The sequence below is a fragment of the Trachurus japonicus genome, chromosome 15 (genome assembly GCF_045865225.1).
Source record: "Trachurus japonicus isolate A0001 chromosome 15, Traja_1.0".
Lineage (NCBI taxonomy): Eukaryota > Metazoa > Chordata > Actinopteri > Carangiformes > Carangidae > Trachurus > Trachurus japonicus.
The window spans coordinates 30,147,825-30,170,389 of NC_140921.1; the positions used below are offsets into that span (position 1 = coordinate 30,147,825).

Below are 22,565 nucleotides of genomic sequence, written 5' to 3' on the forward strand. Positions count from 1 at the left end.
TACTTTATCTGTTTGTTTTGCTCTTCTCACCAGGACATCTGCTATTTTATTTCCAGTTATTTGACAAAATAATCAGCAGTATGTGAAAGTAGCTGTTCTGCTGCTTTACAGGCTTCAGGCAGACACAGACTTCCACTTCTGTTTCCTGTTGCAGTGCAATGAATCCTTCCGGTATTAGGACACACAGTTCCAGCGAAAGCCTCAAAATAAAACCCCTTAAAGCTGCATATTGTCTTATCAGAGCATTTCTTCCTTCAATTAAGGCCCTGTTTTCTGTTGTGGTTGTGAGGACAAATTCATGTTACAAGGTCTGATTTTGTTGTTTTTTGTTTGTTTGCTGGTTTTGTTACTCTAGTCACTTGCAGAGAATAGTGATACCATTTCGTGATAATAGTGATGTTCTTCTAAATCAAAAGAAATGATTTCTGGCTACACAGGTCCAAACACAAACAGCAACTTTTAGTAACTGATCTCTTTTGGTTAATTTCACAGTGGAACACAATTTGGATTTGTACTAATAATGCAATTCAGCAAATATACAACATTATGAGACATAACAGACAGCAACAAACAGAACATGACACTGCAACTGAGTTGAAGTGGGCAGAATAATCACCTACAGAATATGAAATTATGTTTGGATGGACATGGTTACAAGTGCAGGTGTGTATGAACTAAGTCAGCTTGAGATGTGTTTCCCATTCATTTCATTCCTTTTCTAATTTTAATATCCAAAATTATGAATGGCTTTGAGTATGGATGTTGAAAACTGGCTTATGGGTAGAGACAAAGCCCACAGGTCCAATCAGGCTCCTGGTCATTGAAGCCTTCTTCTGCCTAAGCTAAAAACACTTGGTCATCATCCTCACAACTTTGATTTAGCCACAAAATTGCAGGTTTATTTAACAAATTACTGATTATCCAGGTTTACTTCAAGATCAGTTATCAATTAACAAAGTAGTACACTGAGGGGCAACATGTCTCTTCAAGTTGCACTGTTGCTTTAAAAACAGCTTATATGATTGAAATGTGTGTTTTTAACCTCAGGTCATCAATCGGAAGCAATGCTGAAGATGCAAATAACAAAAGTCAAACACGAGAAACTGAAACACATAAACAGTGATGAAACCACTCGTGTTACACACTTGTGTTGTGTGTGTCAGGAACATAGGACCGGGTCCATGTTGAGGGTGTTGTTCTGTTGGCAGCACTTGTGTGGCTGCAGTGTGGCCCACACACGTACCTGTGGTGAGCTTCACGCCGGTACTTCTTCATGGCCACACCGTCCATGTTGGCAGGTAGGTCGGCGTAGTTCTGGAGACGGTCGCTCCATGAAGTCGTCATCTTGAACCGTTCACTCTGTTCACTGTTTCTGGGAAGAAAACAGCTGCTCAGTGTAACACTTCAATAACTTCCGGTAAACTTTTACTTACAACTTTGTACTATATGCATAATTAACACCAACACGCGTGACCACTGTTCGTCATTGGGGGGGAAAGGACTGGTTTTGAATTGTGTGTTACAAACCTGTCAGTATACATCTATGGCCCATAGGTCTGGCAGGAAAATGGAGGCTAGGCTAAAGTTAGCTCGGTGTCCTGTAAAGGCAGTGACGGCTAACATTAGCAGCCCGACGGGGGGGCTGCTGTGTGTCTTTATCCAACAAGAAATCATAACACAGAGCTAATAATACAATCTTTCAGGGGGGTGGGTCGGTCAAACCGCTGGACGCCACCCTCTGTCCCCGCTCGGTGCGTTCACGTACCTGCATCAAACACAGCTGCGACCAGCTCTCCTCTCTTCAGCCGCAGGCAGTCTGTCTCACAGCAGTGCGACAAAACACTAAACACACTGTCAACAACCTACACGGCGACGGCTTCAGCCCAGCAGCACTTCACTTGCAGACTTTTAAAAGGGGTCTGTCGGTTACATGAAGCGCATGCGCACGTCTCTCTAACTTCTCCATCATTCGTTTTCCTCTAGTGCCGTCTGCTGGACTCACTGCCTCCCTGTGGATGTAACCTTCCGCCGTGTCTGTTTCATTTGAAGTTATTAATGGGTATGATGACATACGGTTTACTGGATCACACAGTCTGTTTGTCACTTGTTCTTTCCAGTTTGCTGCCACAAACATCATGTTTACTTTATTTTGGGTTAAGGGCAGAAGGTGACCAAAGTCCACAGCTCCATCTCTGAAGTCATGAGTATAATGTGGATCAGCACATAGGTTGTTAAGTCACATTGTTCCTCGAGTTGAAATACTTGATTTAAAAAATGCATGAAAAATAAATGAATCAAAAGACAAAGTTGCATGGTGCATTTATAGGACCTCAGACTGGGACTGACATTCAAACCTGGAGAATAAAAAGCTGTAAGGATGTACATTTAAAGTGATTGATTGAGATCATGACCATTTCACAGCCCCCCCCCCCCCCCCCCCCCCATCAAGAAGCTTATGCCTCTTGTCAGGCCATCATTGTAAATAAGAACTTGTTCTTAATTGATTCTGTCTGGTTAAATAAATAAAAATAAAACACTAGCAAATCAAAATGACAGCCAACTACAAGCTGTCTATATGGAATCAAGCAAATATTATCTGTTTTCTTCAGTTTGAGGGAAATTTAAAGATGATTGAGATTTAAAATAAAGAAGTATTTCAGACAGACTTATTGCATCTTTATCAAAGAGGAGCTGGCTCTGTGTTCATCAGCTTTTTTATCTCTTGGGAACCTGATTTCATCTGCTCAGCCCATTATATTATAATGGCATCAGCATAGCAAATAGTGTGACAGTGTTCACATTTAACAAATGGTTGTTTAACTATTTTCCACCTAGTAATTGCAAATCACAACTAATATCATGGTTAGTCAGGAGCAGCTCAGATCTACACTTCCAAAATTCTGGTGTATTAAGCTGTACCACATCTGGGTAAAATACTGTAACATGGACATTTGGGCTCTTGTATAGACAATGTGAGACAACTTACAGCCATTACACTTAAATATAATCATTTTGTTTGTACTGTATACAGAGTTGGCTTTTGTTCAAAATCTCACCAGAAAAAATGTAGGCGCGTTTTGCACATGATTTTTTAATAACTATTTTATACAAAATGCAACAGAAAAATATACTTTTATTCAGCAGATAATAAAGAGCATATGTACAGAGTGTAGCACCAGGTGCTGCATATGTGGAAAAGTGCTGGAACTGACTCAACTGGAGCAGAGTCTCCTCAGTGCACTGGAAGGTTTTAGGTTTCACAGTCGGCTTCCTGAACAGCCTGACACGTTTCGACATGGAGTGTGTCGTCCCATTTCACCATGGTCATTCCCTTTGTATACACACTTACATTTACAACCGACACCCTCCTACACAAACGTGTGTGCGCGCGCTTTCAGAGTGACCATACTGACGGTGATATCTCAGATATTCGTCTTTAACTATCTACACGTTTTTGGCGTACTATAACATAGGTGTATACGATGATCAATCTGTCATTGAGTACACTGAACGGAGACTTGATAATCAATTAAAGAGACTCCAGAGCTTTGATTAAGTTCAACTAAATATTTCCTGTTCAAAGGCTACATAAGGCTACACATTATGGCACTATGGCATCAGAATCTTTAACACCAGTGTAACAGGTGACAGGAGACACACAATGACCAACGTAGAGATCCTGAGTGTGGAGACGTGGAGCAGTGTTGACACATTCAGGGGGTCAGTTAACAAACAGTATGATGCTGGTGTGCTTCAACATGGCCTCACAACAATCTCTACAGACAACTTTTCAGTACGAATAGATGTATGGACATCTGAATGACATAGATCTGGACGTAGTGTTGTTAAATCTGTCTGCTCACTACTTTCTCAGTCTCCGTGACTTGATTTAAAGGTCCCATATTGTAAATATATGTCTTCTTTAATTACAAAGGTTATGTATTAACACTGTGAAAGTATCAAAGCCTCAGTCCGCAGAAAATAAACACAGCCTTTTTTCTGTTACTTCCACAACTTTGTGTTTACCTCCAATCTGCCATATTTGTATTTGATCTTTAAAGCTTATCACAAAAGAGACTCTGAGACTCTTCTGACCTGGATATACTGGGATCTTTTGTTGCTAGATCTCATTTAAAAACCCCCACAAATATACCTTATTATGGATATCAATACTTCAAATAAATGACAGATGGGACCTTTAAAAGGCTCTTGATAAGAGCAGATGTAGAGCATTTGTGCTGCATCTCTAATCATGTAAGAATTTGCATCAGTTGCTCAACCCTGGACATGTTGGGGCTGCAGCTCTATCATCAGCTCAGAGCTGAACTCGAGTATAAACTTGTCTGGAACAAGTTACATGGCCCATTTAACCTAAATGCTATTACATGTGTGATAGTCATGTGGTAGGAGTGAATCAGCAAATCTGTGACTGCTGTATAATTAATGAGTCAAGATATGCTGACAGAGAAGGTTATGACAGCTCAAACCCCCAGAGTCCAACAGGTAAAGAGGACCAGTTTTACAGGTCTACCTGTGGAGCTGACAGGCCCATATAGGCAACAACTCCCCATACAAAAGTGTGAAGCGGTGTTTGGACTGTCTACCAGAGAGCACTGACCCATTTATCTTACACGGTAAAATATCCTGATCCCTGAGAGTGTAAATCAAACACGATGGGGAAAAATATAAAATCAGTGATGAGCGGCTGTGCTGGTCAAATGCTACTGGCAGTAACAGAATAACAGCTACTTTAGTTACACTGGGCAAAAGCTTACAGCTCCGTGTACGTGGACATGAATCCCAGTGCTGCTTCCTGACAGGATGACAGCTGTTCAACACCATCTTGACTTCAACTTGAGGAGAGGAGACGCTCGGCTAAAAACAAGCTGCACTTTCCAGGAAATAGTTACAATATGTAGTCCTATCTGTGATTTGTCTCCAGGCCTGTCACACTGGTGTTAGTCAAGCTTACACATGTATTATAAGACTAAACCCCTGAGCACCAACAGTAATAATATTGCATCAGTGACTGCTGCAGAGTTTCGTCTCTGCAGGTATTAATCGTTGTGGATTACCTAAGAGACTGTGACTCTGTCTGTCCGTCTGTGTTTTCGTGAATGACTGCATCAGTGTCTTCAAAAGTCCCGGGGTCGCGGCGGTCGCGCGGCTCTTCGGCGATCTCCGCCCCCTGCTCCTCCGTCTCTTCCTCTCTTTCTAAAAAGCCGTGCTGATCCCACAGCTCCTGGCCGTCGCACACCTCGATCCCGGAGTCCCCCGTGAAGCGCCGGTACCTGCCCGGCGTCAAGTCCTTGTTGGGGTTGGCGGCGCTGTGGAGGAGGACCTGCGTGGCCTCTGGAGTGGCGGGGAGCACCGCGTCGGCATCGGAGATCTCGACGGAGATGGCCGAGTGGGGGCACGGAGATTCCTCTGTGGGGGGATCTGTGGATGGAGGCTCTGGCTGGAGGGGGGTGTAGGGAGGGGGAGGGGTGGCCGGGCGGTCCACTACCTCCTCGTAGGCTGGCAGCAGATAGGTTGGCAAGAATCCTGCAGAGGAACACAATGGACATGCATTATAGTATGAAAGGACACAAATATGACAGTGTTTCACTCATTCCCAGTCAATCAGAGTGTTAAACTTCCACTCAACACGTGTTAACAGAGTTTAAATCTGCACTAATGAATGCTTAAATTAAAGGGATACTCCACCTAAAATCGATAATTCACCAATTTTCTACTCACCGTCATGCCAACGATGACTCCAAAAGTTCTCCAAACCCTTCCTTGGCATGACGGTGAGTAGAAAATTAGTGAATTATTGATTTTGGGTGAAGTGTCCCTTTAATAGCGAATCAATTGACATAATGAATAATTTGATGTGCAGTAAACTCAAACACTAAACAGTAACAGTCTATGACAGTCTCAATGTGTAATATGTAGATATACAGGTCATTATCTGCAATTTATTATTAATATTTATTTATTGACTAGTTTTTTGACCAGAGTATGAATGATGTGTGTTTTCATGGAAGCACTTCTTCGTCTTTTTAAATTTGGTTTTACTGCTTTCTGTGCAATGACAAACTGATTCAATTCAACTCGCAAGTGGAAACAAACCTCCACTGCAAAGTTCTTTCGTTCTGTAATTGTTGGATGAGGAATTAAGAAATGCATAAAAATAACAGGTGAATTTTAATAGGGCTGTGTGATATGCAAAAAAAAATGATATGGCAAAGATTTTTAGCTGATATAGTGGTGTGTAAGAATTTCAGGTATTCACTTTGACAAGTTTTTAAGTGATGTGATTTTTGTTTGGTCTTGTACCAAACAACGCATCCCTGTAAGTCTGGAGAATATAATTAATCCACCAGGGATTTCATTATGTTTTCTTTTTGTCTACATTAACAATCAATAATGCAGTTCTCATTTTCCATAACAAATGTTTTTTTCACCACTGATGTGACCTGTGCTGAGCTAAATTAGGGATGTAATACTCTGAGGCTGCTGCAGACGGTCAGTGACAAATAAGGGTTGGTAAGATGAGCAACTCAGAAGTATTTAAACAAATGTTGTTTTAAAAGCATCCGATTTGTTGTATTCATGTTGGTTTTATGTCATTTAAAATGATATGAACCATTTTGTTTCACAGAACTATGTGGGAAAGCTTCATTAGAAAAGAGCAGGTGCTTTCATAAAAACACTGTAGGTAGTTGGATGAATCATCTATCTATCATACTGTATGATGTAATAGAGAGGACCAGAGGGAAAACACAACAACCACAAGCCACGGTCTGAGGAGCTTGCTGACTGTTATCTCTTTAAAGAAACTGTGCACATTCATGTCTTTTGGACACAAACACACACTGACTTTTTGAGTTGCACCAGGAAACTCTCCTGATCAAGTTCTACTTGTTTATTCTATTTAAAAACATATATGACGGGCAGCTAGCGATGCGTCTGAGAGATGGAGTCTATGTGTGGAATGTGTAGAGGCAGCAGCACGGCGCTCACACAGACACTCACTGAGATAGAGGGGCAGCTGGGAGTTGTTGTGAGCTTCTCTGTAGGCGATGAGGTTGATCTCGTTCTGCCGGCGCTGCTGCTGGAAGCGCTGCTTGGACCGCCAGTGCTGACATACGCAGCAGCACGTCAGGATGATGATCAGGGTCCACACCAACCAGAACCCTGTGGCAAAACACCTTTAGTGCATATTTTGAAAAAAATGCATGGTCTTTTTATATAGCAATTACAATATGAGCTTCAGTGCAAACATCATACTGTTTAAAGGGATAGTTCAACATCTTGGAAAACTGGCCCATTGCCATAATCCCTATAGTTTTAGGAGTATGTTCGATACCTTTAATTGTCGGTGCAAGCTATTTTTAGAATGGCAGAGCAGAGCCGTGAGCTGCTCAGAGCTACGCTACAGTGGTTCATGGGATTTCTTGGTTTCCCTCATCAAACTCATCAAATACACAATCCAACAACTCCAAAATGCTCTGGTGGACAAGTTGTGACCTGCACATTCACCACGCTATGAGATAATATCAGAACGGTTTTGCATGAATTTACCATGAAAACAACTCTGTCTCGTAACGTCTAGGTAACGAACCTACTCCTAAAACTATAGGGATTATGGCAATGGGGCAATTTCCCAAAATGTTGAACTATCCCTTTAACACCTTGGTTTGCCGAGTATGAACAAATATTTTTTTTAATAAAAAAGAAAAGTTGTGACTTCTCCTATGCATCACTCTTTATAGTGGGGCAGATAAGCTCATATATGGAAGGAATTGTGCGTTTTAATGACTAAAGCATGAAACTTTCAGCATTTCATCTACATACCCCAAGGTTTAATTTTAGACGTGGAACCACTTTGGTGGCTGACCTTTAGGGGTCTTTAGGGGTCTTTTTCCACATTATTCCCCATTGGAAACCTATGAAAATCTGGGAAGTAAATCATTACCAATACATTTCTTCACCATTGTGTTTAGGAAGGTGTGTAATATCATGTAATAAAATGTTGAAATTCAATTCCAGTGGGAAACCCCCTAAAAAAACTACTCAAAGTTGGGGTACCCGTGCAGATTTTGCGAAAATTCTGTGATGTTAAATTTGGCCTTAAATATCTTGTGAGGGGTCAAACTAGAGGTTTTTCATGATTCTGAGTTGATCGCAAACATTAGTTTTTCAGCCAAAACACTCCTTGGTGGAAAAAAACAGCCACACCCACTTTTCCTGCTCATCGGAACCCCCCTCACCACCAATAGAATGTATTACAGAGAAGCCATTCCTTAGCATGGCAGAAGTTGTGTCACATAATACTACTAAATACTCAATAATATAACTTATATTTTGTAGCCTTTTTTCTTGTACAACGTTATACAGACGATGAATATAAGTTATATTATTGAGTATTTAGTAGTAATATGTGACACAACCTCTGCCATGCTAAGGAATGGCTTCTCTGCAATACATTCTATTGGTGGTGGTGGGGGTTCCGATGAGCAGGAAAAGTGGGTGTGGCTGTTTTTTTCCACCAAGGTTCCCACTACAAGTGTTTTGGCTGAAAAACTAATGTTTGCGATCAACTCAGAATCATGAAAAACCTCTATTTTGACCCCTCACAAGTTATTTAAGGCCAAATTTAACATCACAGAATTTTCGCAGAATCTGCACGGGTACCCCAACTTTGAGTAGTTTTTTTAGGGGGTTTCCCACTGGAGTTGAATTTCAACATTTTATTACATGATATTACACACCTTCCTAAACACAATGGTGAAGAAATGTATTGGTAATGATTTACTTCCCAGATTTTCATAGGTTTCCAATGGGGAATAATGTGGAAAAAGACCCCTAAAGACCCCTAAAGGTCAGCCACCAAAGTGGTTCCACGTCTAAAATTAAACCTTGGGGTATGTAGATGAAATGCTGAAAGTTTCATGCTTTAGTCATTAAAACGCACAATTATTTTGCTTATCTGCCCCACTATTAATGTTGTTGTGACTAAAAAAGCAATGCAGAAATATTACCAGTCTAACATCGAGTATAAACCATTGTTTGTTGCATCAGTGTCACCTTTTTCCAACTCTAGGTGCTACATCCTTGTTTAGTTCAGAGTTATGATGATTGACAGTCTGTCAATCCCTACAATGGTTTTCATGTTCTTTGTGTCAAAAAGCTTGAGTCATGAAGTGCACCCTCAAAACAAAATGAAAGAAATGGCAGCGGGTGCACCGACAGGCTGAGTGCTCTTGTCAAATGGCACATGGGTGTGTCTGCAACATGAGAGGCACCCAGACAGCCAAACAGCAGGTCACACAGTAAACAAGAAGAGTAGAACAAGTTGGAGACTAACTGGTACTGGTACCACTCCTGTTCTTCTGCTTCCTTCCTGTTTTCAGAATTCAGACTTCCTTTACCTTTAGTGGTGTTAAAGGGATAGTTCAACATTTTGGCAAATCGGCCAATTGCCATAATCCCTATTAGGGATGCACATTTTGAATTTTTTTTTCTGACCGATAACCGACGCTCGTTAACCGATTATTAACCGTTAACCGATAAGATTAAGAATCTTGCAGCGCACGGCCAAAAAAAAAAAAAAAATTTGGTTTTAAATTTTTTATTTATTTTTTGCCGTTAAATACACACGTGCGCCGCGACAGCTTATCAGTGCGCTCTGTCTCAGCTGATCGCGCTCTGGAGGTTAGATCGTCCAATGTAGAACTGTTTTTATACAAAGTGCAGCCAAACACCAGACTGAAGGAGCAGCTCTGACAGCTCCTCTGTGGAGCTGCAGGAGAGCTGCAGGTGAACAGGCTGGAGAGCAGCAACGTCCTCGTTTTTTTTTTTTTCCCAGCGCCGTTGTTACAGGTGATGCACATCTATGTCCGTGTAGGTTACATTTATTGTCTGATCTTCCTTCATGGGGGCTGCTGCACATACTGTCAGTCCTCCTGTGTAACTTTTTGCTGCGAAATATGACTGAAGGCACGTGAACTCTGCACGTGTCGACACGCCCCCATGAGTTGACGACATAAGGAGCTAATAAAATAAATAAATAACCGATAGTATTAATCGGTCAAAGTTATTGTTATCGGTTAACGGTTAAACGGTTAATCATGTGCATCCCTAATCCCTATAGAGGGTATGCACATGACGTCACGGTACTCAGAAGTCACTGCAGAACGCTCACTGAGTGGCAAAGACGAGAGGCAGAGCCGCCAAAGTTTAAAATCAAGGAAAGTAACGAGGCGATTTTCTCCGAGCCCATACCAGTCTGACATGTCTAACTTTGTCAGCATGTACATCATGCATGACCTAACAGAACTGCAAAACATTGTGAGGATACGTCTGACTTTGACCGAGTTACATTCAAGAGCATTCAATCACGGAAAGTAAATCCACTCGAGCGGTAATTTTTTTCCATCGATCAGCTGTGTTTACCGTTTCATGTGTCACAGTTCTGATGGTTAGACAGATGAATTAGTCCTCTAACACATCCTAAAGTTTGACATGTCAGAGTTTTTCAGAAGAGGAGCAAGTCAGGTTTAAGTTTCGGGAGTCACTGTCGGGATGCAAGTTAACAGCTGTAATCTCTGTCACTCTGCCGGTGCCGCGGTCACACTGTGTGTGTGTTACAGGATTGATTAAAACACACAACGTAATGTACGGATTGTCGAGTCCTTCTGACTTCAATTTTTGTTTTGATACTACATGTTTTACCTGGTTTCTCTGTATCCACCGCCACTATCCTTCACATTTGCCACTCAGTCCGAATGAAAGGAGTGTTGCCCCGGGCCACGTGACGTAAACGCATACCCTCTATAGTTTTAGGAGTAGGTTCAACATTTTGGCGAATTGGCCCATTGCCATAATCCCTATAGTTTTAGGAGTAGGTTTGTTACCTGTGATTGTCGGTGCAAGCTATTTTTAGAACGGCGGAGCAGAGCCACGAGCTGTTCAGAGCTACGCTACGGAGGCTCATGGGATTTCTTGGTTTCCCTCATCAAACTCATCAAATACACAATCCAACAACTCCACAACGCTCTGGTGGACAAGTTGTGACCTGCACATTCACCACGCTATGGGATAATAACAGAACGTTACGAGACAGAGTTGTTTTCGAGGCAAATGCAGAGACTGCTTGCCGAAAAACTGCCCCTGGGGGTAACGCGCATCAGCAGTTTTGCATGAATTTACCTTGAAAACAACTCTGTCTGGTAACGTTCTGTTATTATCTTGTCCACCAGAGCGTTTTGGAGTTGTTGGATTGTGTATTTGATAAGTTTGATAAGGGAAACCAAGAAATCCCATTAGCCTCCGTAGTGTAGCTCTGAGCAGCTCGTGGCTCCACTCTGCCGTTCTAAATAGCTTGCAACGACAATTAAAGGTAATGAACGTACTCCTGAAACTATAGGGATTATGGCAATGGGCCAATTAGCCAAAATGTTGAACTATCCCTTTAAAGCAGAAGTAAGCGATCTGGTCATTTTGGCTAACTTCTTGTCAGCAGATGGAGTTAGCAGTCCCCGCCCTCGTCCCTACGTCACCACATTCACGCGCATCCCTTGGCTGCACACACAGAGAGGACCGCCCCTTTATGCCGTTCTCTCTCCTCATTGGATAAAGGTTGTAGGATACAAGGAAAGTTTTCTCCTCGGCTTACAGCAGAGCAGAGTGACTGACAGACCCGTGTTTCAGACCAAACACTCTATATAAGTGATTGCTGTCGGAAGATAGAACTATTTAAGACTTATATTAACACAAACATTCACCTTACTTCTGCTTTAAGTTTGTTGGAATAAAACTAGAACAAATGTGCGCTTATGGGAACGTTACTGGCTTTGAGCCAAGTGTATTGCATCCAGTGTCATATAATTTATACTGTGAGTGTTATGAAGAGGAACCATTCAGAGACACCCAAGTAGAGGCGGGTAACTTACACCACAGTTCATAGTAGTAGCTGCAGCACTGTGTCTCTCCACAGCAGTGACCCGACTCACAGGTGTAGCTCTGGTTGTTTACTCCCTCGCACAGCAGGTGGGCCTGTAAATACACACATACATGTGTCACACACCAGCTTGAGGAAACATTTTCTTACATCTTAAGCACATTACAAATCACTGACAAATGGTTGTCAGCCTCCGATCATAAGGTTTACCATCTAGTGCCCTACTTACGCAAAACATTCACAGTTATGGCCACACACTCGGTACAGTTTTATTATAAGCACTTATTCTATGCCACATAAACAAACTAGTTAGTGTATGATCATGATATTATCTCATCAATGTTTTGTGATCTAATCTGACTGGTTCTAGCTCTTCTTTGTTTTTAATGCTGCTCCTGCAGCAAAACACTTAAGCACAGCAGGCCAGAATCTGCCTGGATACAACCGAGCACAGTCAGGAGGAATCAGATGTCAGATGTTTCCCAAGCAACACTGCTGCATCTCTCGGGGCTCGGTGGACCCGTGTAACATGGGGGGCAACCACTACTGCATACGTGCTGCTGACAACGTCCTACTGCTGCTATCTATGGCTGACTGTAATGCTGCGCCAGCAAAGACTAATTCTTCAGATTCCTGTCTTCTCTGATAAGTAGCACAGCCAACCACCCGGTATAATTAGATTCCAACATGTCACTTTGATTCATCTTCGTCGTCGTTTGATTTTGCACATGTTGCTCTCAGACCTACGAGTTAATAATTTTACAGTTTGAATGGGTTCGACTGCACTCATGCTTCAATGAGGGATGAATGGAAACATCTTATTGGTAACCTGATTCCTTGTGTTTTTAACATAAAAGATTGGGGATTTCAGCTATATAGACATATTAGCATGCAAACATTTCTGTTAATGTGAACAGTTAAGCAAGTGGAAGATGAAATGATCCCCAAAAGCAGGCATCAAGTTACAATACTTTAAGCAATATCAGTATTATTTTTGCTTTCTACAGTTTTAGAGTGACAAAAGGAAACAAAGCAGCAGCCTGTAAACGAATGGGAAACCCAGGAGACTTGAGTTCTCAGATAACTTCAATAGAGAGATAGAACTTTAGCTATTCACTTCAATTCATTTTTTCCAGTAGCTCATAAAAACAACAACAACCACACTTCCACTCATCCACACAACACAAACATAGACAACACAAAGATATACACTGTAATGCAAAAGTTTGGGCACCCCTGGTCAACATTTCTGTTAATGTGAACAGTTAAGCAAGTGGAAGATGAATATTTTTGAAGAAAACAACAACAACAAATGCTAAAATATATTGTTTAAAATGTAAAGGGAATGTGTCATCTGTAACTTTATGCTTTTTGGAGATCATTTCATCTTCCACTTGCTGAACTGTTCACATTAACAGAAATGTTGGCCAGGGGTGCCCAAACTTTTGCATGACACTGTATGTATAACGTTATAGCTGAACATGCACATGAGCATTCAGTGATCGGTCCTGGGTACTGAGGGTCTGACTGTTTGGCCCCTGACAGCTCAACTGTCAATACGTCAACGGCGCATCAGTGTTTTTCCACAGGAACAACCACCACCACCAACAACAACAGCAGGAACAACGCGAATCTCTTAATCTATTTACATAAGATAAATAAGTCAACGCTGCTGAGCTGAGCCTGGTGCCACGTAACAAGCGAGGAAACCGTCTCTTACTATTGTTTCAGCAATCATGTTATAGTGTTATATATAGATATAGCCTTGGTTCGGTTCCACAAAGTTTGTGACAGGCTACCTGGCTCTAGCTGCGCTAACTCATAGAAACTTCAACTTGTGCTAGTGCCCATCCCTGCTAACACAACTTGCTAGCGCTAACTTTATTACCCGTGTTTGCGACTATTGGAGCGAATGTGAAAACTGGCCTGCAGGGAAAAAGCTGTTAAAACTCAACACACAAGCCTGCAGTCAGCAACCAGAGTATTCAACATGGTTATTTTCGGTGGGTCGACGTCTGGCTAAAAGCTTTTAGCTCGCAGGCTAAGTTGCTGCAGCTAGCTGTCTGACTGCCACCGTCGCTCGGCTGCTACCTCTGACACCGGAGTCGCCGTCGCTGCGCTTTCTTGTCCAACGCTGATCAACGGTGACACCATTGCAGTCGAGAAGTTAGAAACTAACATTTTTAATGACTATACTGGTAACAAACCATTGCATTGTTAGAAAAAGACGTCGGTCTCGCTTGTTAACGAAAGCAAAACAAGTCCAGCTACATTTCAACAATTGTTCCCCCACCGAGGTCGACTTCGGCTCCGTCCCATTGGTCCGTTCAGGAATGTGGGCGTTCCTCGAACAGTGATTGGCCGATTTGGCTGTCAATCCAGTTTGATTTTTTTTCAAAGGTATTTAAACTTTATTGACCAAAATGTCAGGTGAAAAATATTGCTAAATCAGCAACTTTGACACAATGTGATTGGAAAAATAAAATAGACAATTCATTGAGTAAAAGCTATTTGTTAAATAGATAAACAGACAGTTTGTGACATGAATGCACATTTGTGAAATGTGTGTGTATTACACAATTTGTTCGAATGATTGTCATTTGGCCTTTTTGAGCATCATAAAGTAGTGAGAAGCATGCTCGTCTTTGTTTTCTTTGTTAGAAAGTGGCACAGAGTTGATTTATCCATGATAAAAATACAAAGCATATACTTTCCAGTTAAATAGTCCTCTGAGCTCAGCCTGGGGTAACACTTTATAATTAGTAGGCCTACACTATTAAGCTAAGCATTAATAAATACTGAATTCATCATTTATAACACATGAATATGCATTCGTATGTAGTTTATAAACACAATTAAAATATTTTACTCATATTGATAAGCACTAGGCCTAACTATTTATAAACTACATAGGCTACTAATGAGTATTCATGCGTCATAAATGAAGAATTCAGTATTTATTAATGCTTAACTAGGCTTACTAGTGTGTACTTATTATAAAGTGTTACCCAGTCTTGTTTTCTTTGTGTGGTCCTGCCTTCTCTCAAGTCTTCCACCTAATAAGAGCTGGTCAACTCAAGCGATAATGGTGGAGACTAATATCCTGTAGAAAAATAAGATCATCTCCACTGTGAACTGCCTCATCATGCTCAGTGCTCTGTCAACATGAACAGAACTGTACATGAGCACTTTGTAACAGCAGCCGTCTGAACGTACGTGAAAGATTCGAGTGTCGCGACCTTGTCTGTAGTGATATGAAATCAGTTTGCCAAACATGGAGTGAAGTTCCTCCACCCCTCCTCCATCTCCCTCCATCTCTCCTGGCTTGACGTTCTCCTCTCCTCAGGGCCGGTCCTTTGAACCTTTCAGCCCAGTTTGAGGGAACAAAAGCAAACAAATCACATTGTCCTTTCAGGAATTTTGGCTTGTTCACTGCCTTTCATGACCTCTTCTTTAGGCACCTCTCTGCCTCTCCTCATTCAGGGTTCCCAAGAAAGTCAATGGTTCCTTACATCCCAGTTTGACAAGTCAGGAGGATACACGCTAATCCCCTTAATCTGGCCTTTCTCCCGCACGCAGCCACAGGGAGAGGGGGACCACAGAGAGTAATCCTGTCGGAGAAACAATAGGATTAAGGCCCCAACCCTGTGAGTGACAATCAGGTAGGCTATCCACTGACTGATCTGCAAAGCAGGAGTCCTGGCCACTCTCCCTTCAATGTGACTTTATTTTTGTTTGGCGGGCCCGAGAGGGATGGGGGGTGAGGCAGGGGAGGAATGGGAGGGTTGTGATGGGAGGGAGGATATTCCTTTGAGGGGCTGCTGGAGGTCTGACAGGCCTGTGGTCCTCTGAGCACCAGGGTCCCGGGGTTGACTGACAGGTGAGGGGTAAGAGCTCCGAGGGTCTGCTGTGGGGAGCTAAGAAACTTGTATCCATGGTTGTGGAGGAGGGGCGGTGCTGATACAGTTGATTTTTTTTTCCACATTTCTCTACAGATATTTTAATTAAAGGGACAACGAGGAGTTTTGGAAAAGCGAAGTGTGTTCACACTACATTTATGAGCCTCCGCACCGTGAAATTCTTTGACCAGCGCAAGACAGACTCATGTTTTCATTCATCAAGGATTAAAGTCAGAGGTTCGAAAACAATCACATACCGTCGTAGTTCCCACCATAAACAGCGATTCGGTGGCGTTATTCTAATGACTCGCCACGAAACCGAAAGTAAGGAAACGCTGGTCAGCTCGACCAGCATCTCCGCCACCACTAATAATAACAAAATAACCATAGAGACAAAACGATACATTTATCGAAAATGAGCCCATTAATAAGACTGGGTAGCGGAGATTCATCCACATTAACGTGAGACTTTTTTATAACCAAAAATAAACTCCTCGTTGTCCCTTTAATATGAGTGTGTGTCTGTTCATTGTCATGCAAATGTAGGCTACATACCCTTTTCCACTAAGTTGCAAAATAAAATATTTTTCAAGGCCTGTAAGGTATTGAACTGATCATTAGTCTGATTTGGTTGTTGGAGAGACACATACATAATCATTCAATCTGATTTTAGAATAAAAACTAGTGATAAAGTTCAATTCTTATAAAAACTATAATTAAATCAGACACTGTGGACACGCTACTGAAACAGGAGACAGTACATTAGTTTGGGACCGTTTTCTCCCATAGACTGAAACTCATTCTGTATCCTACATTTGAATTATCTGAGTGTACAAAGTACCAAAACTGTATTACTTGACTCAGAGTGTGTAGTAGAAATAGATTATCATAGGTCATAGTACTCAATATGACTTTAAGGTTCAGTACTTTAACTGACGTTGAAAAAATTAAAGCAGAAGTAAGTGATATATTTGTGTTAATAAGTCTTAAGTAGTTATATCTTCCGACAGCAATCACTTACATAGAGTGTTTGGACTGAAACACGGGTCTCTCAGTCCATCTGCTCTGCTCTGAGCCGAGGAGAAAACATTTATCGTATCCTACAGTTTTTATCCAATGAGGAGAGAGAACGGCATGCAGGGCTGTGTGTGCAGCCAAGGAACGCCGTGAATGTGGCGACGTAGGGACGAGGACTGTTATGGTGCGTTCAAGGAAACTCGTATTTTTCCGACCGTGAAGTGGTACCAGTTCGATCTGGTACGAGTTCACCGGTCAGAAGTTACGAGTGGCCGTTATAGTGACTTTCACAGGTAAAACAGGTCGGAAAAACACGAGTGGGTTGCCTGAAACGCTACAAAGTCGTAAGTTGTGACTTGAAGCTGTAATTTACGATTTCAAAAGCCTGCCTGGAACGCAGCATTAGCGAAAACGACCGGACCACTTACTTCTGCTTTAACTTTCAACTTTTGGTTCAACTAGAACCAAATTTTTGTCAACACATCGTTGTGTTGTTCCACATTTACATAACCTGATGACTATAAAACAACCTCCTGACTGACTGTAGATGTGGAGAATAATGGTTCTGTTTCTTTCAAATAAATGAATAAATAAAATTTTAAAGAGCCCCACAAAACATCACAACACTGATGAAGTTTGGTGAATGCAGCGGACATTTAAAACTAAAAAATCGTACTTTCTTTCTAAAATATAAATTCAAATTCAAATTGTATTGATTTATATGGCACCTTGGCCAGGCACCAGCACCTGACGGGAGAGGAGAAGCCACCTTTGGGGGCCGACCACACTGACAGGGCTCCCGGCCCACGACAAGGGAGCACTGCCACAGAAGCAGCCCCGACCCAGGCAGACAGGAGGCCCCACACCAAGGTACGGAGCCCTCTAGCCACCTGGGCCAGAGCCATCCACGGGACAGCCCCCCCATCGCTGGACCAAAGCAACTCCTGAGTGGCAGGCCCCCAGGAGGAAACACTGGAGATAAAAACTAATGGACTAAGACTATTAAAACAGTAAAAGCTAAAAACTAATGGACTAAGACTATTAAAACAGTAAAAGCTAAAAACTAAAACAGTAAGATAAGATACAAAGTATAGGATAAGATAAAAGGCATATAAATCATAGAAAATAAAACAGAATAAAATAATTAAAATAAAATAAATTACAATAAAATAAAATGAGTATATAAAATCAGCAGAAGTCATATAGAATAAAACTAAATATAATATAATACGAAGCCTGATTAAAAGGAATAAAGAAATAAAGGAAATCAATTAAAAGCCTGATTAAAAAGATGGGTCTTGAGCCTCTTTTTAAAAACCTCAACAGTCTCTGCGGCCCTGAGGAGGCTGTTCCACAATCAGGGGCCATAATAACTGAATGCTGCCTCCCCGTGTGTTTTGGATCTAACTTTTGGAATGGCTAAAAGGCCAGCACCGGAGGACCTCAGGGTCTGCGAGGGTTGAGATAAAAGTAGGTCAGATTGATAAAAGGGCCCAAGACCATTAAGACATTTTAAAACTAATAAAAGAACCTTAAAATCAACCCTGAAGCGCACGGGGAGCCAATGCAGCGATTTCAAAACTGGTGTAACGTGCTCCTGCCCTCTCCTCGTCAGCACGTGTGCGGCTAAATTCTGTAGTAATTGAAGATTAGAGATGCACTTTTTGGGAAGACCAGAGAGCAGGGCATTACAATAATCTAAACGACAAGAGATAAGATCAAACGGTCTCTGATGAAGACTCTTCAGCTTCATCCTTATCCAATGGAGCTTCACTACAACACTGACAGCTTCAAACATGACTTACAGAAGGAGTTGGTCACGATGGTTTTCTCTCAGAATCAGAATTTAAAAAAAAGAAAAGAAAAGAAAATTAATTTCTCTGATGACAAACCCTCCTTCAAAATGTAGAGCATTTTACAGAAAAAGTCATAAACACAAGTCTTGTCTTTAAAAGAGAGGGTTGTCGCCCTCTCTTGTGGCCCAGTTGTTGAAAAATACATGCTAAAGTGCCCTCTTGGGAGCCAAAACGTGTGCTAAAGTACCCTCTTCAGTGGCGAGGACGCGCTGTATGTGCCCTTTCTTTTCTTTTGGCCCCTGCCCTTCAAAAAGTCTGTTCACGCCACTGCTGTATCCTACTGTGCAGCTTTTAGGAATTTTAACACAAAATGTCTATTATGTAATCTCTATTTAATTTGCACTCTGAAATAAAAACATATAGGCTAATACTGAGATACTGTGCCATGCATGTATTCATGGCTGTTCCTTTCAACCTCTGCTGCTGTAATCAATAGGTGGACTTCACCTTATGGACACCAGATGGCCCCATTGGCACAAATATGTGCTGAGTAGGATTCAGAGTAAGAGAATCCTCTGGCTGCTCATTGCTCCAACACCGTCAACACATGTCATCTGTTGAGAAACCATGCAAACCCTCTGATATCCAGTCGTCTGTCTCTGCCACTGCAGTAGGCCCAGGCCTCGGCGCGAAAGGAAACAAGCCTCACATCCAGTGAAAAGAAAAGCTGTCCTCTCCATTCAGCTCCAGTGAACGTGGCCAAAGAAAACAGCGGCTGATTCTTTACATCTCCTCACATTACCACGATGGTCTTGTTAAGTGCAGGAGGGGGGTAAATTACAGGTTAGCCATTGTGTGAAGGGGAATGAGTCACAGGATGGTGGATTCCCATGTGTGACAGGTGCCTGCAGAGGTTACTGTGTGTTTGTTCAGAACTCCAGGCTGACACTGGAAAATCCCAAGGGTCAAACAAGTGGTGGCCAAAGTAAAGGTGAGTCACTGTCAGAGGTCTCTAACAGTGACATGGTGACACCCTCAGTGTTTTCAATAACTTTCAGAGAAGATGAATATGGACAGAGTTTCCTGCTCATTATTCAAGTGTGAAATGAGACAATGATTAAAGGGATAGTTAAACATTTTGGCAAATTCGCCTATTGCCATAATCCCGTCTAGGGTGGGTACTTTTGATTATCGATGCTTATTGTTTTGAGATCTGCGGGGCAGAGACGCAAGCTGCGCAGCTAACACAATGGAGGTCAATGGTACAGGTCCTCTGTCCCTCATCAAACTCATCAAATACACAATCCAACAACTCCAAAACACTCTTGTGGAGAAGTTGTGACCTGCAAATTCACCACGCTATGAAATAAACATAATGTAACATTACGACACATGAAGCAAATACATGACCTGTATTTCAACCTGAGGAGCCAAGACCTAAAAGTTGTAAAATCACAAAAGGTATTACGGAAGCGCATTGCCTTCACTTGAATAATAAAAAAAAAAAGTCCGGTTTTTCTGAGTAATTCATTTTTGGTCTGTTTTTTGAAGTAATTATTTCTGTTTTTCTGGGTAATTTATTTTTTGGTTTGTTTTTTTGAATAATTTTTTCTGTTTTTCTGACTAATTTTTTCCCCCTATTTTTCTGACTAATCTTTTCTATTTTTCGGGGTAATTTTTTCTGACTTAACGAGATTTCAAAATCCCACGACAATCTCCCACCTGCAAGTATCGTTTAACTGCTGCAGTCGAGCCTCCAATTTATCACGGATTTATTGCATCTTAGATCCATGAGATAGGCTACATCTTTATTCAAACTCCACTCATTTTCCAGACTGACGGCTCGAACACAAGCATCCATCAACAAACTTTCCCGGGGCAAGCTACACACGTCACATCAGGGACGGCCTTCAAAATAAAAGTACTACTCATACCACAATGAGTAAAGGCGCTTTCTTTTACATTGTTTAACATACATCCATGGATATGCTCCACAAAAAATACAGACTTATTTTCACTGTGTTCCAAGTAAATTCAGATTTATATTGAAAGGAAACTACCTGTTATTACAGAACACCTCCTCAAGAGTGTCACTCAGAACAGTCTGATGTAGCACCTTTATTTGGAAATCAGTCTACTTACTTGCAGGTGGGAGCTTCTAACGGGATTTTGAAATCTCGAAGCTAACACCCCATCCTGACATACAGCTATGCGACAGCGACGTGAGCGAGCGAGCGAGCGAGGAGAAGTGATTAGAATGCCTACTTTTCAATCAGCGAGCGATATCGCGCCGTCCAGCGATGTCGCTCAACCCTGAAAAATTTGCTCGCTCTGTCTCTATCTGGATGACATTTCGCGGCGGTGTCCCGCCCCTAAACACTTCTTATTGGTTGAAAAGTAGCCTATACGCTGCTTTCTGTTGACAAGCAAGTTATCAGAGAGAGGAGAATATGAGAGGAATAAAATTAAAAAAACACTCAAAGATGTGAAAAATGGCAACCAGGAAATGCCAGGAATCTCAAAATAGCGCCGTAAGTTTGTGTACATCCCTCGATAATTTGATTGGTTTTGATTCTGAACCAATAGAATATACTTGCGACAAAATCAGGACACCTTCGCGCGAGTTTTCGTCGCCGTTTCGCTGGCTCGCTGCATGCAGGATGAGGTGTAAGTCAGAAAAAAATTACCTCGAAAAACAGGAGGAAAAAAATTACAACGAAAAACAGAAAATAATTAGTCAGAAAAACAAAAACAAAAAAAACAAACAAAAAATAAATTACCCCAAAAATTAGAAATAATTACCTCGAAAAACAGACCAAAAAAATTAATTACTCAGAAAAACCGGACTTTTTTTAATTCAAGTGAATGCAATACACTTCCGTAAGGTATACCTGCTTTGTGGGTAATATCTTCTGATTGTCTACAAAAACAAACAACACACATTAAAAAGCTGAGGCCCATCCCCAGGGGCCATACATGAAAATACTTGTAATCAGCCTTATTTATTTGGGCTTGTAAAGACCACAGCATATAAAACACACTTGAAACACAGCATGTGTGTGTTTCATACCTGAGGATGTCACTGGTGCTCAGCTAATAGGAAGGACTTGAGCCCTGAGGCCATGTGCAGGACGATGTTCCAGTGAGCATCAAATAATCAGTGTGGAAGACAGAGGAGCAGCACCAGCATGGTTTTTTTAAAAGCCAGACATGTTTGAAGTGTGCGGATGAACAGTGGCATTTTTCACAGGCCTGACGCTCGACAGCGGCTTTGTGCCTCATGATGTAGCACCTACTGAAATGGATGATGTCACCCAAGACGTGGGGTATCGGGGATAAGAAGGCGAGGCAGGAGGCTTTTTTCTCCAACAGCGGTCTAAGCTCTCAAACCCTGAGTGACACTACAGAGGAGGGAGGACATGTGCAGGCAAGAACACACATCGCTCACTGCAACACACTGATACTGATACCCAAACATCCACTATCAGCCACCCACTGTCATCTGCCACACCTGATCACATAGTCATTTTAGTTATATGTTGTATCATCCTCCTGCGGTGTTTTGTTCTGCAACTTGTTTTCCGCTCATGAGATTTCTTAAAGGGATAGTTCAACATTTTGGCAAATTGGCCCATTGCCATAATCCCTATAGTCATAGCAGTAGGTTCATTACCTTTAATTGTAGGTGTAAGCTATTTTCAGTACGGCGGAGCGCAGCAGCTGGCTGCTCAGAGCTACGCTATGGAGGCTAAGGGAATTTCTTGGTTTCCCTCATTAAACTCATCAAATTCAACATCCCAAAACTCCACAGCGCTTTTGTAGACAAGTTGTGAGCTGCACAACCACCACGCTATGAGATAATGACGGAACGATACGAAACGGAGCCGTTTTCGAGGTAAATAC

At 41.8% G+C, this 22,565-nt stretch overlaps 2 protein-coding genes across 2 annotated transcripts in view; both read right to left on the reverse strand.

The window, feature by feature from the left end:
• Positions 1–1,366, reverse strand: part of nt5c2a (5'-nucleotidase, cytosolic IIa) — a 28,589-nt gene extending 27,223 nt beyond the window's left edge. The window contains exon 1 of the mRNA XM_085800935.1: positions 1,244–1,366. Coding sequence (XP_085657061.1) covers positions 1,244–1,344 — 101 coding nt within the window. The 5' untranslated portion in view covers positions 1,345–1,366. The remainder of the gene's footprint in view (positions 1–1,243) is intronic.
• Positions 1,367–3,113: 1,747 nt separating this feature from the next.
• Positions 3,114–14,241, reverse strand: wbp1la (WW domain binding protein 1-like a). Its single transcript, XM_085800936.1, has 4 exons — positions 14,042–14,241; positions 11,943–12,045; positions 7,021–7,182; positions 3,114–5,544 (listed from the first exon to the last, which is right to left on the reverse strand). Exons 1-4 carry the CDS (start codon positions 14,129–14,131, stop codon positions 5,072–5,074), a joined length of 828 nt encoding a protein of 275 aa, XP_085657062.1. The 5' UTR covers positions 14,132–14,241; the 3' UTR covers positions 3,114–5,071.
• Positions 14,242–22,565: the final 8,324 nt, after the last annotated feature.

Excerpts from the sequence above, each read along its gene's own strand:
- wbp1la (XM_085800936.1), bottom strand. The coding sequence starts at position 14,131 with ATGTTAGTTTCTAACTTCTCGACTGCAATGGTGTCACCGTTGATCAGC. Across the intron at positions 12,046-14,041 it reads CGGCGACTCCGGTGTCAGAG|GCCCACCTGCTGTGCGAGGG; the intron begins GTAGCAGCCGAG and ends GTGTATTTACAG. Across the intron at positions 5,545-7,020 it reads CCAGCTGCCCCTCTATCTCA|GATTCTTGCCAACCTATCTG; the intron begins GTGAGTGTCTGT and ends GTTCCTCTGCAG.